The 16,554-nt window shown below is 44.5% G+C and overlaps 1 protein-coding gene across 9 annotated transcripts in view; it reads right to left on the minus strand.

Moving 5' to 3' along the window:
• The window catches only part of Rad51b (RAD51 paralog B), a 599,994-nt gene that overhangs the window by 175,634 nt on the left and 407,806 nt on the right, over nt 1–16,554 (minus strand). For 8 of the 9 annotated variants that reach the window (XM_050158446.1, XM_050158438.1, XM_050158437.1 and 5 more), the window contains one exon: nt 2,202–2,298. In XM_050158446.1, coding sequence (XP_050014403.1) covers nt 2,202–2,298 — 97 coding nt within the window. Of the gene's footprint in view, nt 1–2,107; nt 2,299–16,554 lie in introns of all 9 variants that reach the window. The other variant, XR_007594675.1, reaches the window with a different exon arrangement.

The raw sequence follows: 16,554 nt of genomic DNA on the forward strand, positions 1-16,554 counted from the left end.
CTGCTTCATTTCCCGCTAGGGCTTCATAATTAGGAGGAGTTAGTTATCGAAGGATGAACTAGGAACTCTCTTTCCACGCAGCAGCTCATCACTTCCCTGTTGCCATTACACCAGACTTCAAAGCCATTTCTTTCCCCTCCATTTTGCTCTACTCCTTTGCTTAATATAAAGCAGGGAACCAAAAAAATAAAATAAAATAAAATAAAATGCACTTATGTTCAAATAAAGAAGCAAGATATTCTCTTTTGGTTTCCTCAGAGCTGAACAAATTTTGTGTGTGTGTGTGTGTGTGTGTGTGTGTGTGTTTGTGTGCGTGTGTGCTATGTATATAATTATAATGATTTTTAATGACATTCCTAGGCAGAGTGCTGGTCTCTATTTTCTGTGGTCCTCACTTAATATCTCCTTATGGCTTACAGTACGCCTACAGCTTTTGGTTGGTCACTGTAATAAAACATGCACACAGAAAGAATATAGCATAGTGCTGGTTACACATTCAGTAGTCAGCACTTGTGATTATAATATGCCCGAGGCCCTAAGTTCGATCTCTCACATAAGATATATCTACCAATTTGGTTTAAAGATATATGAAAAGTTAGCCTTCTTAGAGCATTTCTTTACCCAAGCAGGCAGAGAAGACAGAGGAGGGAGAGAGCAAGATCAACTGTGCAGGCCAGGAGGCTGTGCAAGAGGCAGCCTTTGAGACTGGAGGATTGGCCTTGGAAAGAGGGATGAGAGAACAAGAAAGAAACACTGTCCTAGAGACCGAGAGAAGGGCATCAGAAGATTGCATGCTTGACATAGACGCTTTATTCAAGGACTTAGTGGGCTGACCAGCAAGGGCAGGGCTGACCCGGCAGGGTTAAGAAGGATTAACCTTATTTAGTGGGGTTCTAGAAACTAGTCCACTCAAAAGAAAGATACTGGAGTGTTTGCATTTGCTGACTCCCACCTTATATTACATGGCTGGTAGAATAAACCTCAAATTCCTGAATATTCTTAAGTTGGCACACATATTTTAGCGCATCCTCAGAAAAGACAATCTTCGGCATTTTGAGGAAGAGGGAGACACCCTGGAATAAGGCCAAATAGCAGAACGGAAACAGAAGGTCTTACAGGGTTTATTAGAATGAGCCAATTATGAGTTTTAACTTGATCATAACACAAACCACAAAGAAAACAAAGGGACACATGAAAGATATATTTGGGAAGAAAGCTAAAGCCAATTTGATGAGAGGGGTTGAAAGAAAGGTGAATTCCAGCTAGTTCAAGTTCTCAGCTCAGGTGGCAGGAGGTTGACAGATCACTGAATGCAGAAAGAAGGGACACAGAGCACTTTACAGCGTTCATAAACACGTCGGTTGTTTTCACTATGAAAAACAACACCAAGAAGCAGACATGTGGGGCTTTCAATCTGAAACAAAAGTGGTACTGACCCACGCAGGCTACCTGGTCCAGCAGTCAGGAGCCTTTCTAGGCCTGAAAGTCCCCTGGATTCCAGCAGGGCCAATTCTCCGAAAGCAGAAAGGGAAAGTGGGCCTGGAAGGACTGTGTGAGTCGACTCAGGCCCCTAGCACTGTGCCCCAAATTCAACTGCAACTAGAAAAGCTCAGAAATGTCAAGGGAGGACTTTAACAAAATTAGAAACCACCTTCTGGATGCTGATGTAGTTCCCCCAACCACTCAAGGTTCACTGCCCTCAAATCCCAGCCCGTCTGACCTTTGCTAAGTAGGAGGTCGTAGGGAAAGGGCAGATTTACAACTGGGGAGACTTTGTCTTGCTCCTTCTGCAAAGCTGATCAGGAACATCAAACCTCTTGCACATGGAACTACTGCACACTTTCCCAGAGGTGCTCAGTACAAATAAAAGGCGAGATCGCAATGGGACCACTAGCAAAGGCAATGCTGGAGCATCCGTTTCAGAAACAGCAACTAGTTAGCAAGGCGCAACAGAGGTAGACAAGATTCCCTCCTGGGGAAGATGATGGATGTGTGGAAAGATGACTCAAAGGAAACTCACTCAGAGACAGCAAAAGACAAGAATAGATCAGGTGCCCAGCAAGATGTCCAAGCCTAAATCACCAGGCTCCCAGCAGGCAGCACTGACCAGCATCCAGGAGCCACATCTCCCAGCTCTCAGCAGGAGGCAGGAGGCTGTATGTCAGTGTCAAGTTTCAGTCTCTCCAGGACAGATCCTTTACCTTCAGACAGGGACAAATCATCAGCCGGAGACACCAGGTCTGCCTGAGAAGGGAGGGCTCCACTCAGATGGGTCGTAATTTGATTCGTCAAGATAACCTGTGAACAGACAGGGGGAAGGGAGAAGAAAGAGAGAAGACCAAATTAATTATTAGAGCTATCAAAAGGCAGACTGTGGTTTAGGAGGGGAGTGATAAAGGCAGGTAGGAAAACCCCAGCTCTAACTTTCTCCAGCTTATCAGGCAGGGGCTATCACTATTCAAAACCCAGAAAACAGAAGCCGGTGGGCTTTCTTCAGGGCTGACATGGCTGATTGCACCTCCCCAAATACAGTGCAGGCTGAGAAGTGTTATAATATTAGCTAAAAGCAGGAGACAAGCGAGAATTAAGATGCATACTTGCACATTATATAAAGTTTATCAATATTTTTTTTAAAACTAGGTCCCAAGTCTAAGGTGTTGCTGGTACTGGTTTCTAAAGGCATCATTTAAAGTGTGGAGGCCAGCGGGTTCTTCCTGCTATCCCCAGAGTCAGCTTTATTTCCAGATGTATGAAACAGAAATAAGATTCGTCGCTAAAGGAACAGCACAGGCTTCTTTTACATTAGCTGACGAAACCCAAGAAGCGCAGTGTCACTGTGCATTTAAGGCACGAGTGGCCACAACTTCAGTGCTGTGGACTTTATTTTGTATTGAAGTTCCAGGAAAGGACTCTAAACAACTTAACCTTACATGACCCAACGCTATACAGCGCTTTCCTATCTGGCTAAGTCAAGAAACTTTCTTTCCCTCAAAAATTTCCATTAGTAAGTCTATTCTACTGCTTAACAATCTAAAGAGAGGATAAAACGCTAGAACATTCCAAGAACACATTCCCTGCCAAAAGTTCTGGGTGAGGTTCCCATCACGAGTAGGAACCCTTGGGCATCTTGGTCACGTGCAGGAAACGTCTGCTGGTGCACAGTTCAGTGCTTAGAATGTGTACCTCATAGGACAGAACTGTCTTGGTCCTTCGAGAGGGTTAGCTTATGGGTTTGGCATCCTGATATGAACAGAATAATTTTTTTTTTATCAGAATTTCTCATGGTGCCGGGGATTGAACCCCGGGCTTCGTGAATGCCAGCCAAATGCTCTACCTCCATCTGCACTCCCCATTACCCAGCTTTCCTACCATACCTCTGCCACTGTGTCTTCAGTGGACCAGGGACACATATAAATCCTGAGCCAATGGCAGCTCAATTGAGGGGTGAGAGGGGAGCAGGATGACAAGGTCAGGCGAAGCGATGAGGGGCTCGATTAGCAGAGACAAGCTCTCAGAGGCATCAGTCTCAGGGACCCTTGGAAACTCCAGCTACTCAGCAATGCTGGCCAGGCTTTCTAGGAGCCCACACAGTACTTGCCACCCTCACACCTCAGATCCTGTCGCCTCGGTCCTTCTCATCTGGACTGGGAAGAGTCACATGGGCTGTCTTCAGTGAACATGCCTAAAACTAGCAAGTGCTCATGTGAAAGTACGAATTAAAAATCATGTTCGCCTCTCACTTCAGAGTGTATACTATAAACTACAGAGTTTAATATAGCTGGATTCAAACTGTGACCTTGATAGCCTTGACCTTGGAAAAGCTGCTAACCGGCTGAGCGCCACGTTCTACAGACAACACAGTATTTATCTTACAGAGGTTTACGCGACTTGGGTGAGATAACCAATAGGAAGTACTTAACGGGGTCCCTGGTACTAAGTGAAAGTTCACAAGCCAGAAGCACTGCAGTTATTTTAGAAGATGACATGGAAGCTAATGATAGGATGCTTCAGACATTGGTCTAAAACCTGAATATTAAATCATGATCTTCATATCAGAAATTAGTTTTACAGCAGAGAGTTCTCACTAAGCTTAGTCTTTTTGTTTTTGAGCTAACCACAAATTTTTGTATAAAGCAGGTCTTAAGAGATGGTTCTGTGCTTAAGAGAACTTGCTGATCTTACAGAGAACCCAGGTTCAGTTCCCAGTACCCACAGGTCAACTCTCAACCACCCGCAACTCCGGCACAGGAAAGCTGTTTCCCTCTTTTGGCTGCCACCGGAACCATATGCACGAGGTACCCATGCATACAAATACTCATACACATAAAATAATAGATAAAATCTTTAAAGAATTGATGTTAGAAGATAGTAGAAAAGGTAAGTAGTTGGCGCAAAGCCAACGAGACACTGATATTGCTCTGATAATATTATGTGTCTCATCTCCTGAGAAGCAAAACAATGTATGTTCTAGTTTTTTTTTTAATGTGACTTCTGAGAAGTCTAGACATATAAGCCTTGATTTTATTAAAAATGTTTATTAACATTCTTTACAAAATGATAAGTTTCAAAATGACATTTTCATTTTTCTTTCTAAAATTTATTTATTTCTTTTGAGAGAGAGTCTTATTATGTAGTTCAGGTTGTTCTAGAATTCATTGTGGCGATCAAGCTGGCCTCCTCAGAGCTGGGATTAAAGTGTGTGACACTAGGCCCAGCCCCGTAACAGTCCGTTCATTCACGAACATCACACATCTGACCATACTCGGCACCCTCTGCTATGTTATGCTTATTGGATCAGTTATCTGTGGGCACAAAGGTCGTTTCCTCTGAACTACTTCAAGATTATTTTCAGTTGGCTAGGCTTGCAATGAGGAATATGATAACAAAAGTGAGCTTTCATTTTTGTGGGACTCTTCCAGATGATGGCTTGTTGAAAAAGACTGGATCTCTAATAATGTGGTAGCAGTGGGGACATTAAGAGGAAAGAGAACATGGCTCCTCCAGACCTGTATAAATGAAAGAGAAGGTATCAGCTAAAATATTTCCATCACTCCTTTTCAACGTTGGTTTTGTAACGGAAACACGTACCGAGGTCATGCTTTTACTGTATGGAATGAATAACAGCCTGCAGATCTCCAGCGAGCTACAGATGGCTTCAAAAATAGCTGCACTGAGGGGGGTTGCAGGTCAGTGGCAGAGCACTTGCCTAGCAGCCCAGAGGACTGGGGTTGGATTCCCAGCAGAAGAACGACAGGATGGGAAGGGAGAAGGCGAATAGGGAAGGGAAGGAAGGAAAATACACATTTCCACTGAGGTACGTGGAGAAGAAAAGCTTTTCTCTTTCTGTCGATTATCTTTTCCTTGTTATCATAGGTCTTAAAGCCAAAGCGCTGAAGGCATCCACTGGCCGGAAACTGGGGGGCTTGCTAATCACATGATCTGATGGAACTGTGTGGTTTTCTAAACCTGTGTTTAGCAAAACGATGGAACAGAAACACTTCCAAAAGCATCAATTACAAATAATCACAACTTGGACAGAAGCCTACAGACGTGTTTTTCTCTGAGGCAATCTGGAGACGTGAAAACTATGCTCTTAAACTAACTTATAAAACACTACTACAGAGTTATAAACAGAGTCTTAACACTGTCTGGTTTCTGAGAACGAGTTCCGACCAACACTTCAGAGGGCTGTTCATAAACTCTGTTCCACTGGAGCAATTGGGGCTTCTGATATTGGACATAAACTTGTGTGAGGTTTAGGGTAGTGGCTTTGGAATTAGACGGACTGGAGTTCAGATCTAGGCTCTACTGTTTCTACCTAAATGACACAGGCCAGGGTAACTTCTCTCGATGTGCTTGACCCTCAGGAGCTCAAGCATCAGATCTGACAATTTACTTAAGATCTTTAGCACAGTACCCAGCCTATGGCAAATGGTTCTCTGTCATTGTCCCTCGCCATCCTTTGCTGACTGTGCTTTGCTTGTTCAGAAGTCTCATGCCCAACTTTACACATCAGCCTGTTAGTATATATGTATATGCGTGGTTCTTTGCATCTGTTAAAAATTGTAAAAATAGTTTTTCATTTTTAACAAAAAAAAATCACAAACAAAAGTCAGGGGCACCTTTGTACAGCATATCATTCACCGTTGACAAAGAACATACATTTGCTATTTATATCTTTAAGGGCAATAAAACTTCAATTGGAAGTGCATCTGTTATTTTCACCATTTCCTTAAAAGCACAGCTAATTGAAAACACAAGGTATGTACATCGGCGTCAACTCTAACTACAAAGCCAGAGGGGGACTCTTGGACAAAGGGGAAGATAAGAGTTTTAATGATCATGGCTTCATCTGAGATCAGGAGGAGACTGAATCTGGCTCAGAATTTACTTAAGAGAACACCATCCTCCTACTGAGCAGGGGGCCAGGAGCCCTGCAAGCTGCAAGTTATAGAGTAACTACTGTTTGACTGATTTTTTTTTTTAATGAAGAGATCACTTACTTGTTTTCTAGCACTGCCTTGGTTATAGGAGGCATAAAAAGCATATCTGTACACAAAGGCACCCTCATATAATGGGGCATAGACCATGAGTCCCATTGCTAATACTGCCCCCAACACAAAGAAGGGGACATTTCTTCCTTCAAAGGTAAGTCCCCATGCCATGTCCATCATGGTTCCAAGAATGAACCAGACTAGAATGGTGAGAAAATGAATAAAAGACAGACAGATGGACACATGGACAGAAAACTGGGATAGGCAGTAGTCTGGCCTTCAGCTGGAGAAACTAGCACCCCAGAATCTCATCATGTTTATTATGTACAGAGGAACAAGGAGGCAGAGTTTATGGAGTAGAGCTGGATTAGGGAACAGACTTTCCTCATCTCCATAGGAGCAGTCTCAGACTGTAAACACCTGTGGAGAGAAAGCTATGGTTGATGGTTTCAGCACACACCGTCAACACCAGCACTTGGTCTCCCGAGGAAGGCTGAACCTTCCCTCTGAACCCGAGGCTACGAGGTCCTTGACATGGCCATGCCCATGTCAACAGTACTGCTGGCTCAGGCTTCCTCTGTTCTCTACATCCTGCATTCCAAGTTTCCTCTTGCATCATCTTCTCTAACTGCATCCTAGCCATTGTTTTGCGTGCTGTGGTACAAGACCTCGTTTAAAGAAAATACTTCTCTAGAAAGAAGCAAATTCAAGGTACGTACTCATAAACAACACAGTAGGTGCTGCTGTCACAGAGACGACTTGGGAATTAGAGAAGAGAGATGGGAACTAGTGAGGAAGATGGCTGGAAAATATATACACCGACAAAATATGTGACCCACTTCCATTAAGTATTAAAAAGGCAGCTGTTAAAAGCTTTGCTATGGGAGGCTGGAGCAGAATAAGCCAGTCATCAGGCCTAAGGGTCAGGGTGCTTGAGTATCTGACCTCCACTCTCCACTAGTTATGGGCCAGTGCAGACTACCTGCCTTCAGTTGAGCTATCTTCGGCTATGCGATGATCTAAGGATATACTCACATCATCCTCCAGATTACTGATTCTGGTCCAGAACACATTCTGCTTTCATGAGCACTTAAGTGTCTAGTTTGATCCACACCACATTGAAGGATCAGAAATGTCAGTGCTGAGGCTTCCATGAGTAGTCATCAAGTATAGCATAGCCTACCATGAGCATGGGCATCAACTGGAGAAAACAGAGCAGAAGACTACCAGGCCCAAGGGCACGGCCTGTGATAGAAGGAGTGCCTTAAACTTAACTCCTAGAAGATAACAGAGAAGACAAAGCTTGTGGTTGGCCGGGGTGGATATAGGTAGAAGGTAGCACCTGGCCCTGTTTAGCAGCAGAAGAAATATTAATGGTCAGCAAAGTAGTAACTCAATATTGATAAGCCAATTACATATTTCTCAATTCTTTGAGAATTCCATACAATGTATCTTGATCACATTTGTCCCCCAACACAGTCCTGCCTGATCCACTCCCACTTCTCTACTCCCCCAAATTTCTGTCCTCTTAAAAACATTTTCTAATAACTGACTCCATTTGTACTGCTCATATGCTCCTGGGTGTGGGGACACTCACTGGAGAATGCCGGCTACCAGTAACCACCCCCTTAAAGAAAAATGACTCTTTTTCCCATCAGCCACCAACTGTCCATAGCTCCTCAGGTTGGGGTGGGGAGTTGTGAATCTCTTCTCCTTCCATGCTACAATGTTGACCGGCATGATATTGGACAAGTCTTGCACAAGCAACTATAGTTGTGTTGGGGAGTATTATTTTCGGGTGTGTTACTTTTGTTTATGCTGCATGTGATTAACTGTGAAGCTGTGATTCTTTGCCTGTCTAAAACACCTGATGGTCCTAATCAAGAGCTGAACAGCCAATAGCGAGACAGGAGAAAAGATAGGCAGGACTAGTAGGCGGGGAGTATAAATAGAAGGAGAACCGAGGAAGAGGAGGAGCAATGAGAGAACAAGGAGAGGAGGACATCAAGGGCCAGCCACCCAGCCACATAGCAAGCCACAGAGAAAGAAGTAAAGAAAGGTATGCAGAAACAGAGAAAGATAAAAGGCCAGAGGCAAAAGGTAGTCTGGATAACATAAGAAAAGCTGGCTAGAAACAGGTCAAGACTGGGCATTCATAAGTATGAATAAGCTTCTGTGTGTGATTTATTTGGGAACTGGATGGTGGGCCCCTCAACAAGCCAAAAGAGAAAAATCTTCCACAACATAGCTGCTGTGACTTCATAGCACAGGTATTCTATCATGTCCAGAAGACACCATTTCACTTTGGTCTTCCCTGAACTCTGATTCTTACAAGCTTAGTGTCTCCTCTTGTGGTCCCTGAACCTTGAGGAGGGAGTGTGATATAGACAGACGTCTCACTTGTGGGTGAACCCTCCACTGACACTTGTTCTCTACAGTCTGACCAGCTGTGAGTTTCTGTATAAACCACCACTGAATGCACAAGGAAACGTTTCTGATGAAGCCTGAGAGTGGTACTAACCTACAGGTAGAGAGATACGAGTTTATAAGACAGTTTGATACTGTGTCTGTGTCATGAAAGAACAGTGGTACACTCACCTCTGGGAACTGTGAGTGTACCACTGTGGATTCTTAGCCAGGTTTATGGTACCAAGAATGTGGTTCCTTCTGTGGTGTGGGCTTTAAATCCAACCAGAAACTGATGGTTACCGTATAACATTCATGCCGCTATTGCACACATGGGCATATTTTAGCATGAGGGTCACTATTTCCAGTTCTTAGGGTCCCCAGGGTCCACAGTTAGGTAAGACTATTGATGACTTTTTCCCCTCAGTGGCCTGCATAGCACTTTACAGTACTATGAAAGCTATCCAATAGATGAGGCTACCTGGTCAGTACTGACTTAATTTCTCCACATCCAATGAACAATGTTCAATGTTCATGTTCAATGAACAATGTTCAATGTTCATGTTCAATGAATAAACAATAACTACAATCTCAATCTCTCCCCCCCCACATAAATTATAAAATAGCAGGTTTTCACATGACTTTCTCAAACAAGTCAGACTGATCTATTTAAAGATATCATGAATATGATAAATGTTATCATTAGCTTCATGTGTGGGCATGTTAGAGACAGATTTTATCATCTCTATTTTCCACTAAGTGAAGTAATCACTTCCCTGAGTACAACAGTCAGACGGCAAGATGGGGCTTATAGGTTTATCTGACTCCTTCCTAAAGCAACAGTAGGAAAAGGAGAGAGGGTCTTTGAGCCCAGACCTTCTTTAACAGATGACTTCTCCATGCCTTGGTTTAGAGAATTCAATCCATTAGTCATGGGATCTAACTATGGGATCTCATGTGCAGACATGCACTGAAGACTGCCCAAAGTCAGTTGATAACAAGCCACTAGTCAAACTAATAAATAACTCTGAGCCACGTACCAAATAGCTTCAGTTTCTGGAAAGCCAAGCATGCAAGGGAGTCTACATAAACGGTGTCAGTCTTTCTAATATGTGCAACTGGTCATTTCTGAGGCCACAGGTATCTTGGAAGCGGAGCTCTTCATGGGACTCATGTCTACATGCAGTGGAGTTCAAAGAGTAGACTGGCAAGAGAAACCACAGAGTGATCTCAGGGACTTCTATGCCCAGAACACTACTTCCTCCTCTGCCCACTCCCCGGCAAAAAATGACCACAGCCTGCTACACAGAATCAGTGAAGTTTCAAAATCACCTTAACTGGGCCAGGAGGGCTGAGTGCAGTGATTGTAAATAGGCGGCCCACTGAAGAACAGGGCCAGCGGGAGAAAGAGCAACTTGACAAGAATATGGTACCGACCTGCATATCATCAGCCAGGCACAAGCACAGTGCTTTCAAAATGACAAGCCACTGCCTTTATGGGCTCCAAAGGCATCTTTCTTTCTTCTGTACTGAAAACAATCTATCTGCTCTAGGCAACATTATTAAAATATTACTCTTTGTACCTTAAAGCATCTTAATTGCAGACATGACAGTGATCTGGCCTTTCTGTCCAAACAAAGCCTCGGGTGAGTCAGACATTCTGAATTTTGATCCCAACTCTGTTAAAACTTACAGAATGCCTTGCTCCTAAGAAGACAGAGGCCATAACTCTCCTGTGAGAGTTCAGGTTCATTGAGACCTTCCATCACACAAAGCTTGAGAAAGCCCTGGGATGGTTTACAGCAAGCTCTTCTCTTGCTTCCCAACCACAACAGTGTCTGTCCCAACTCTCCTGCTCCCAGAGAGCCTTGCAAGAGGCAGACAGAAAAGAGAGAGAGAGCAAAAAAAGGAAAGCTGTGTGTGTGTGTTCACATCCACATCCACATATGTATGGGTAGAGGGAAATGGATTAAGACCAGGGTAGGCCTAGCATGCAGGTCCAAAGGCTCTGTTTCCAGGCACAGGTCCCTACCCCTCCCACTCTCTTCCTACCCACTTCCATCTTTGGAAAGAGATATCCAGCATTTGTTGTGAGGAAAAGTCAGACTAAATATTCTGGAATTTGAGCATCACAAAAACAAATCTGGTTTTACTATTCACTCGCTTAGTTGTGCCAAGCTCTGGAAAAATTATAAATCATTCCATGATGAAAAAAATATCATCCCCCCCCCCTTCAGCTCAGCGAATATCAACTGTCTGTTCTAGAACAAAGAACTGATAAGACTTTAGGATGTCGGTCTGCTATTCCCATCATGAAGGACTGACAACGATTATCTGCGAAAAGGTGAATGCTGTCAGGACCTTTCTTTTTGAGATATCTGTCATAGAACATCAAGCTTCAATTTGACCTAGGGGGGGAAAAAAAAAACCTCACGATTGTAGGATTCTAGCAGCCTGCCTCTATTTAGTTTTGGCTCTGACATTACTCTGCTGTGCAATTCTGGAAAAAGTGCCTAACTCCTCTGTGTTTGTGTTGAGTCCACAAACGCGATGAGGAGAATATGTTCCAGTGACTGTTAGTGGCGGAGGCTGCAGAGAAAAGTGCCAACCATGTTTCAGTTTGCATCAGGTCTGGTGTTGTACACAGAATTCCATAACTGTTGCTGGGCCTCAGCAACCTTGAGAAAGCTGCTCTGCCCAGAGATACTTGGCAGTGGCTGAGGAAAAAGGGAGGGAGACGTCCTGGGCATATTTGTCTTTATGGTGAGAATTCTTCCGCTCCAGAGACTCCACACTCTGCACAATGATCTGGGAGTAAAAGTCTCTCTAGTGTACTGGCTTCCTCCACTGCTGCCCTCCACAGCCCCAGAACCACCAGGTGCTGATGCCAGTCCATTGAGACGAGGGAGCACACTGAGAGGCAACTATGCCTATGGGCACAGCACCGCTACTGCTGGCCACAGGCTTTCCCTGGAGTGGATTCCCAAAGTAATCCACAGCCAAACTGGGGATGCGAGTTGCTGATCACAAGAGTCCTTGGAGGAAAGTCGGGCTCCGGGAGAGGCAGCACACAGGGAGGGAGGCGGAATCTCTTCAGCTTTCTATACACATCTAAGCGTCCTCCTCCCATCATCTTGACCGCACCACCTCCAGCACTGAGTTCAGAGGAGATGTACTGAGGAGGACAGTGTCTGCTATTTGTTCAAACCCAGCACGATGGTGAGGCTTTCTCTCTGGCCTACTTCCCCTAGAAGTACACCCCGGGGGAAACTTGTGGCCAGCAACTGTGGTGCTGTGGCCACAGGCATGGAGAGCACTAATTGCAATCAACACATTGTTCCCTGACCCCAATGGGCTGACGTTAGCACCTGGGTTCTGGGACTGGGGGTGGGGGTGGGGCGGCAACAGTTGAGGAAGCCACGAGTCGCAGGCCAGTGTGTGCTGTTCCCATCTCTAGCCCAATCTGGCAGCGGCGTTGTATCTGTGATCTTGGGCCCACTGCAGGAAATGACACACTCTCTTGGTTAGTTGTGACGGGGTAGCCACTGTGGCTTCTAATGGTGCATTTACCCACTATAAGCAATATTGCAGTTAGCACGGGGCCAAGACAGTCTGGCCACCTAGGTGGGGAAAAGCAGCAGGCCAATTGTCAGATGACTCTGAGCTTCACAGGAGACGTGAGAGGAACTTTCCTACCAGCTGTGCGGTGCACTTTCTGTGGCGGAGTCACTTCTGCATGAAGTTTGTTTGGCTGTCTCTGCCCACTTCCTTGTCCCTGACTACTGAGCTCTTCAGAAAGGCAGGGAGGTGAAGTTCCAGAGCCCCTGAGTTTCTGATGACCTTTTTAGGTGCTTTTGTTACTTGTGGTGCTTTCTATTCACGTGTAGGCCTTGTGCTGGGGATTCCCCTCCCCTTGGTTTGCAAGGAGGGTTAGAAAGACACAGCTTCGTGATATATCATCATAGACAGCTGGTACTAAGACACTTCCCCTCCTTACACTCATTTGGGACAAAGGAAAGAGTTCTGTTAGTCATTTGCTCCCCCAAGAGACTGAAAATATAGTTCCTGGGGGAGTCCGACTTGATCAACACCAACTTTGATCTCCCAGTCTCGTCTATACTTATGGGAGTCGGGAGCTGAGCTCAGAGGAGCCTCAGGTACCTCCTGTGGAGTGCAGGCCAGTGCTTGCCTCCCCGTTTGTGTCTCTATGCTCCCAACATGAACGGTGTGGCATCCTAGCCTGCACAGGCTCACCAAAACAGTGACTGCACAGATGCAATTATCTCTGTCTCCAGAGTAAACGAAATAAGCTCTGTTTTCCATCTGTTCAAAGACTGGTCCACAGGTCTGCCTAGAAACCCCAGCCAGCAGCTCTGTCAGAGGCTCTCACACAGAAATAGCTGCAAGTCCACAAAGATGGACCATTTATAAGCTATTACTTTTTAAGGGGGAATGCATTGTGCTTCTATGTCCATATTTAAATGACATCAATATAGATGAACAGTAACGACTCACAAGAGTCAACAAAGGAAAGACACAAGAGGAATAGGTCTAGAAGAACTACATTAAGTGGCCAACATTTACCTAGTATCCCTTGGTGTGGCACGCTCCATCGCGACCACTACAGAGCAAACCCTCCGTCATATGCTACAGACACACTGAACTAGTATCCTGGTAAGGGCACATCTCACTGGAGGTACAAGACCCAGTGCCAGGTGACAAAACAGTTTCTTCTCTCTGATACTCACTCTGGTGACTTGGAAACGCCCATCTGGAACTGTGTCTGAGAGGAAACGTGAGGCTCTGTCAGGCCTCAGAGTTGCCAGAAAATACGGCTAGGCACCTGCAATGACCACTGACTCAGTTTATCCATATAACTACATATTGCAGCCAATGTTTTATATCTTTCCTTCCCTCATTTTGTCACCTCTCATCTGACACCACTAACAGAAATAGTGGGGTCCATGATATTTTATACTTTGGAGGGTTCATTCACAGCCCGGTCTTAACTGATCCTTATTAGTGTGTGAGGGAAGCTGGGAACTAAGTGTTGCAGCTGTTGTGAGTTAGGGGTAGGCAGGCTCTGGGCTCAAACATCCTAGCTCCCTTCTCATAACAGTAGTGGAACACCAGGTCTCCCGCTTCCTCAGGTGGGTGATTCGCTCTCTCCATGCCTCGTTTTCCTCAACTACATAATTGGGTTTGTAATTATCCCTATGCTGGAGACAAATGACAGCATGCCAAGTGCTTTTTAAAAAGGGCTTGACACTTAATAGGTGCCCAATGAATACCCCTTTGTTGTGACATTCTCTTTCCAACTTGTTTATGTCTCATGGTCCCTTCCTCTGCTTCTCACTCATCCCATCCTAAATATCTCATCTGGAAAACCCCTTCCTTCACTCTTCTTTAAGTTTTTGTATTTCAGGGTTCAGGTAAAGTCTTGATTCTTTCATGAAAAATTCCCCAAATGTTTTAGTCTCCGCTAATCTCTCAGCTCTTAACATACCCGCTTCAGGGTTAGTATTAAGTGACTTACTACAAGAATTTTCTCAATGTTACATGTGTTGTTTTTCTTTTAACAAGACTTAACAGAAATATTTCTTGGTCTCAAATAAGTCCAAGGAGGGGAAGTCAGTTAATACCGACCATCTATGATACTACTCATTATAAAATTCTGTTTTTCTAATCCTTGCCTACTTTTCTAATCCTTGTAAACTTGAAGAGATTTGATGCCTTCCTGGGTCCCTGACCCTGTTCTAAATGAGGGAAGGGAGAACAGAAACTAGCCTTGATTCAGTACTTCCCACCTACAGACTCTGCAGTGAATGCTTGTCTGACATTCCTTTAGCTTATTTCATCCTCCCAACTCAGCAAAGTCACCATGATTATTCTGGCTTTAGAGATGAAGAAACTGAGGTTCAGAGAAGTCAATCAGTTTTCTGAAATCAACAGCACCACAGGTCAGATTCAAATCTGTTCTATATGGCTCCCTAGTCTATACTACTTCTGTCAAATCAAAGCGCTTTGCATGAAAATTTATGGCTTCATGGACATTTGCTGATTTAGTTCCTAAAAGCAAGGAATGCTAATATTATATTAAACAAGTTCCATGTTGCTCAATGCAAAATTGCATAGAGAAATCTGGGAAGATGGCTCAGTGGGTAAAGTGCTGGCTGTACTAGCCTGACAACCTAAATTCAGATCCTCAGCATCTATGTAAGAAGCCAGTTATGGAGGCTTAAGGCTGTAACCTCAGTGCTGGGAGGTTGAGAGAGGATGCCAGAGGGCTTGCTCTCCAGCCAGTATTGTTCATCAGTGAGAGACCCTGTCTCAAAGAACTAAGGTGGGAGAACCATACGAGCCACACCCATGAACCATAACAGTGAACAGCAATAGTACGATACACCTAAGGGTGCAACAGTGGTACTCATAGCTTAGGGGTAACCAACAGATACATAACTGGACTTAAATCCTGCTCAACAGGAGGGAAATCATGTCCACTACAGGAAACCTAATTAACTACCTGCGGCTAGTGAGGTCATGGATCTTAGAAGAGAATCTGCTGCTGCCTGTTACTAGATTAGCATAATTCCTTACTTTTTCTTTCACCCGCTGATAAACGCAGCTCTCGCTCCTCATCAAAGAAGTACCTCTTTGCAGTGAACAGAGACCATCACAGGAAATACAGAGAACAACTGGTCACGAGGTACTTAACCCAGTGGATATATCTATAACACAACTCTTGCACCTAAGGCTCAGGGAACATTGCAGAAGAGGGGGCAGAAAGACTGTAAGAGCCAGAGGACCAGAGCTGTGAGATGGTGTCTCTTGGAAATGACGGGGACACTACACTCGGGATACCAAAATAACATGTTACCTAATCACGACCCAAACAATGGCAATATAGATATGATAACAAAGAAAGGGGGAATGCTGGGCGATGGTGGTGCACGCCTTTAATCCCAGCACTTGGGAGGCAGAGGCAGGCAGATCTCTGTGAGTTCAAGACCAGCCTGGTCTACAGAGCTAGTGCCAGGAAAGGCTCCAAAGCCACAAAGAAACCCTGTCTCAAAAAACCAAAAAAAAAAAAAAAAAAAAAGAAAGGGGGAATATCAAGGGAGGCTCACCTCCTAGACAAAGAACTACAGGCAACCAATGACTGCGCAGAGAGGGAGAATTAGTCTTCCCCAGGGATGAGCTCCCTAACTCATTATGCCATACCAAGTGATCAGCCTTGAAATCATATACCTATCAGCAACACTAAACACACTCAGCAGGTTATACATACATTGTGCGGTGTGTGTGTGTGTGTGTGTGTGTGTGTGTGTGTGTGTGTGTGTGTGAATACAGCACACACAATGATAATCAAAGAAAAAGAGGCCATGAATTTGAGAGGGAGCAAAATAGGGGTGCAGAAGAGGGATTAAGAGAGGAAAAGAAAGGGGAAAGTTTAATTATATTTTATTTATAACTTAAAAAGCAAGGTGGAAAATGATAGAGGAAGACACTGGACACCAACCTCTGGCTTCCACATGTGCACATATACATACAACATGCATGCATATAAGAGATGAGAGTGTATGTAAACAAGATGTTTAAGAATAAAACAAATCTTCAGTAGGAAGGAAGGGAATCAGTCAACTGTCAATGGTCT

Source organism: Alexandromys fortis, unplaced genomic scaffold, assembly GCF_014885135.2.
Source record: "Alexandromys fortis isolate MF-2015 unplaced genomic scaffold, M_Fortis_MF-2015_v1.1 scaffold_99, whole genome shotgun sequence".
Taxonomy (NCBI): domain Eukaryota; kingdom Metazoa; phylum Chordata; class Mammalia; order Rodentia; family Cricetidae; genus Alexandromys; species Alexandromys fortis.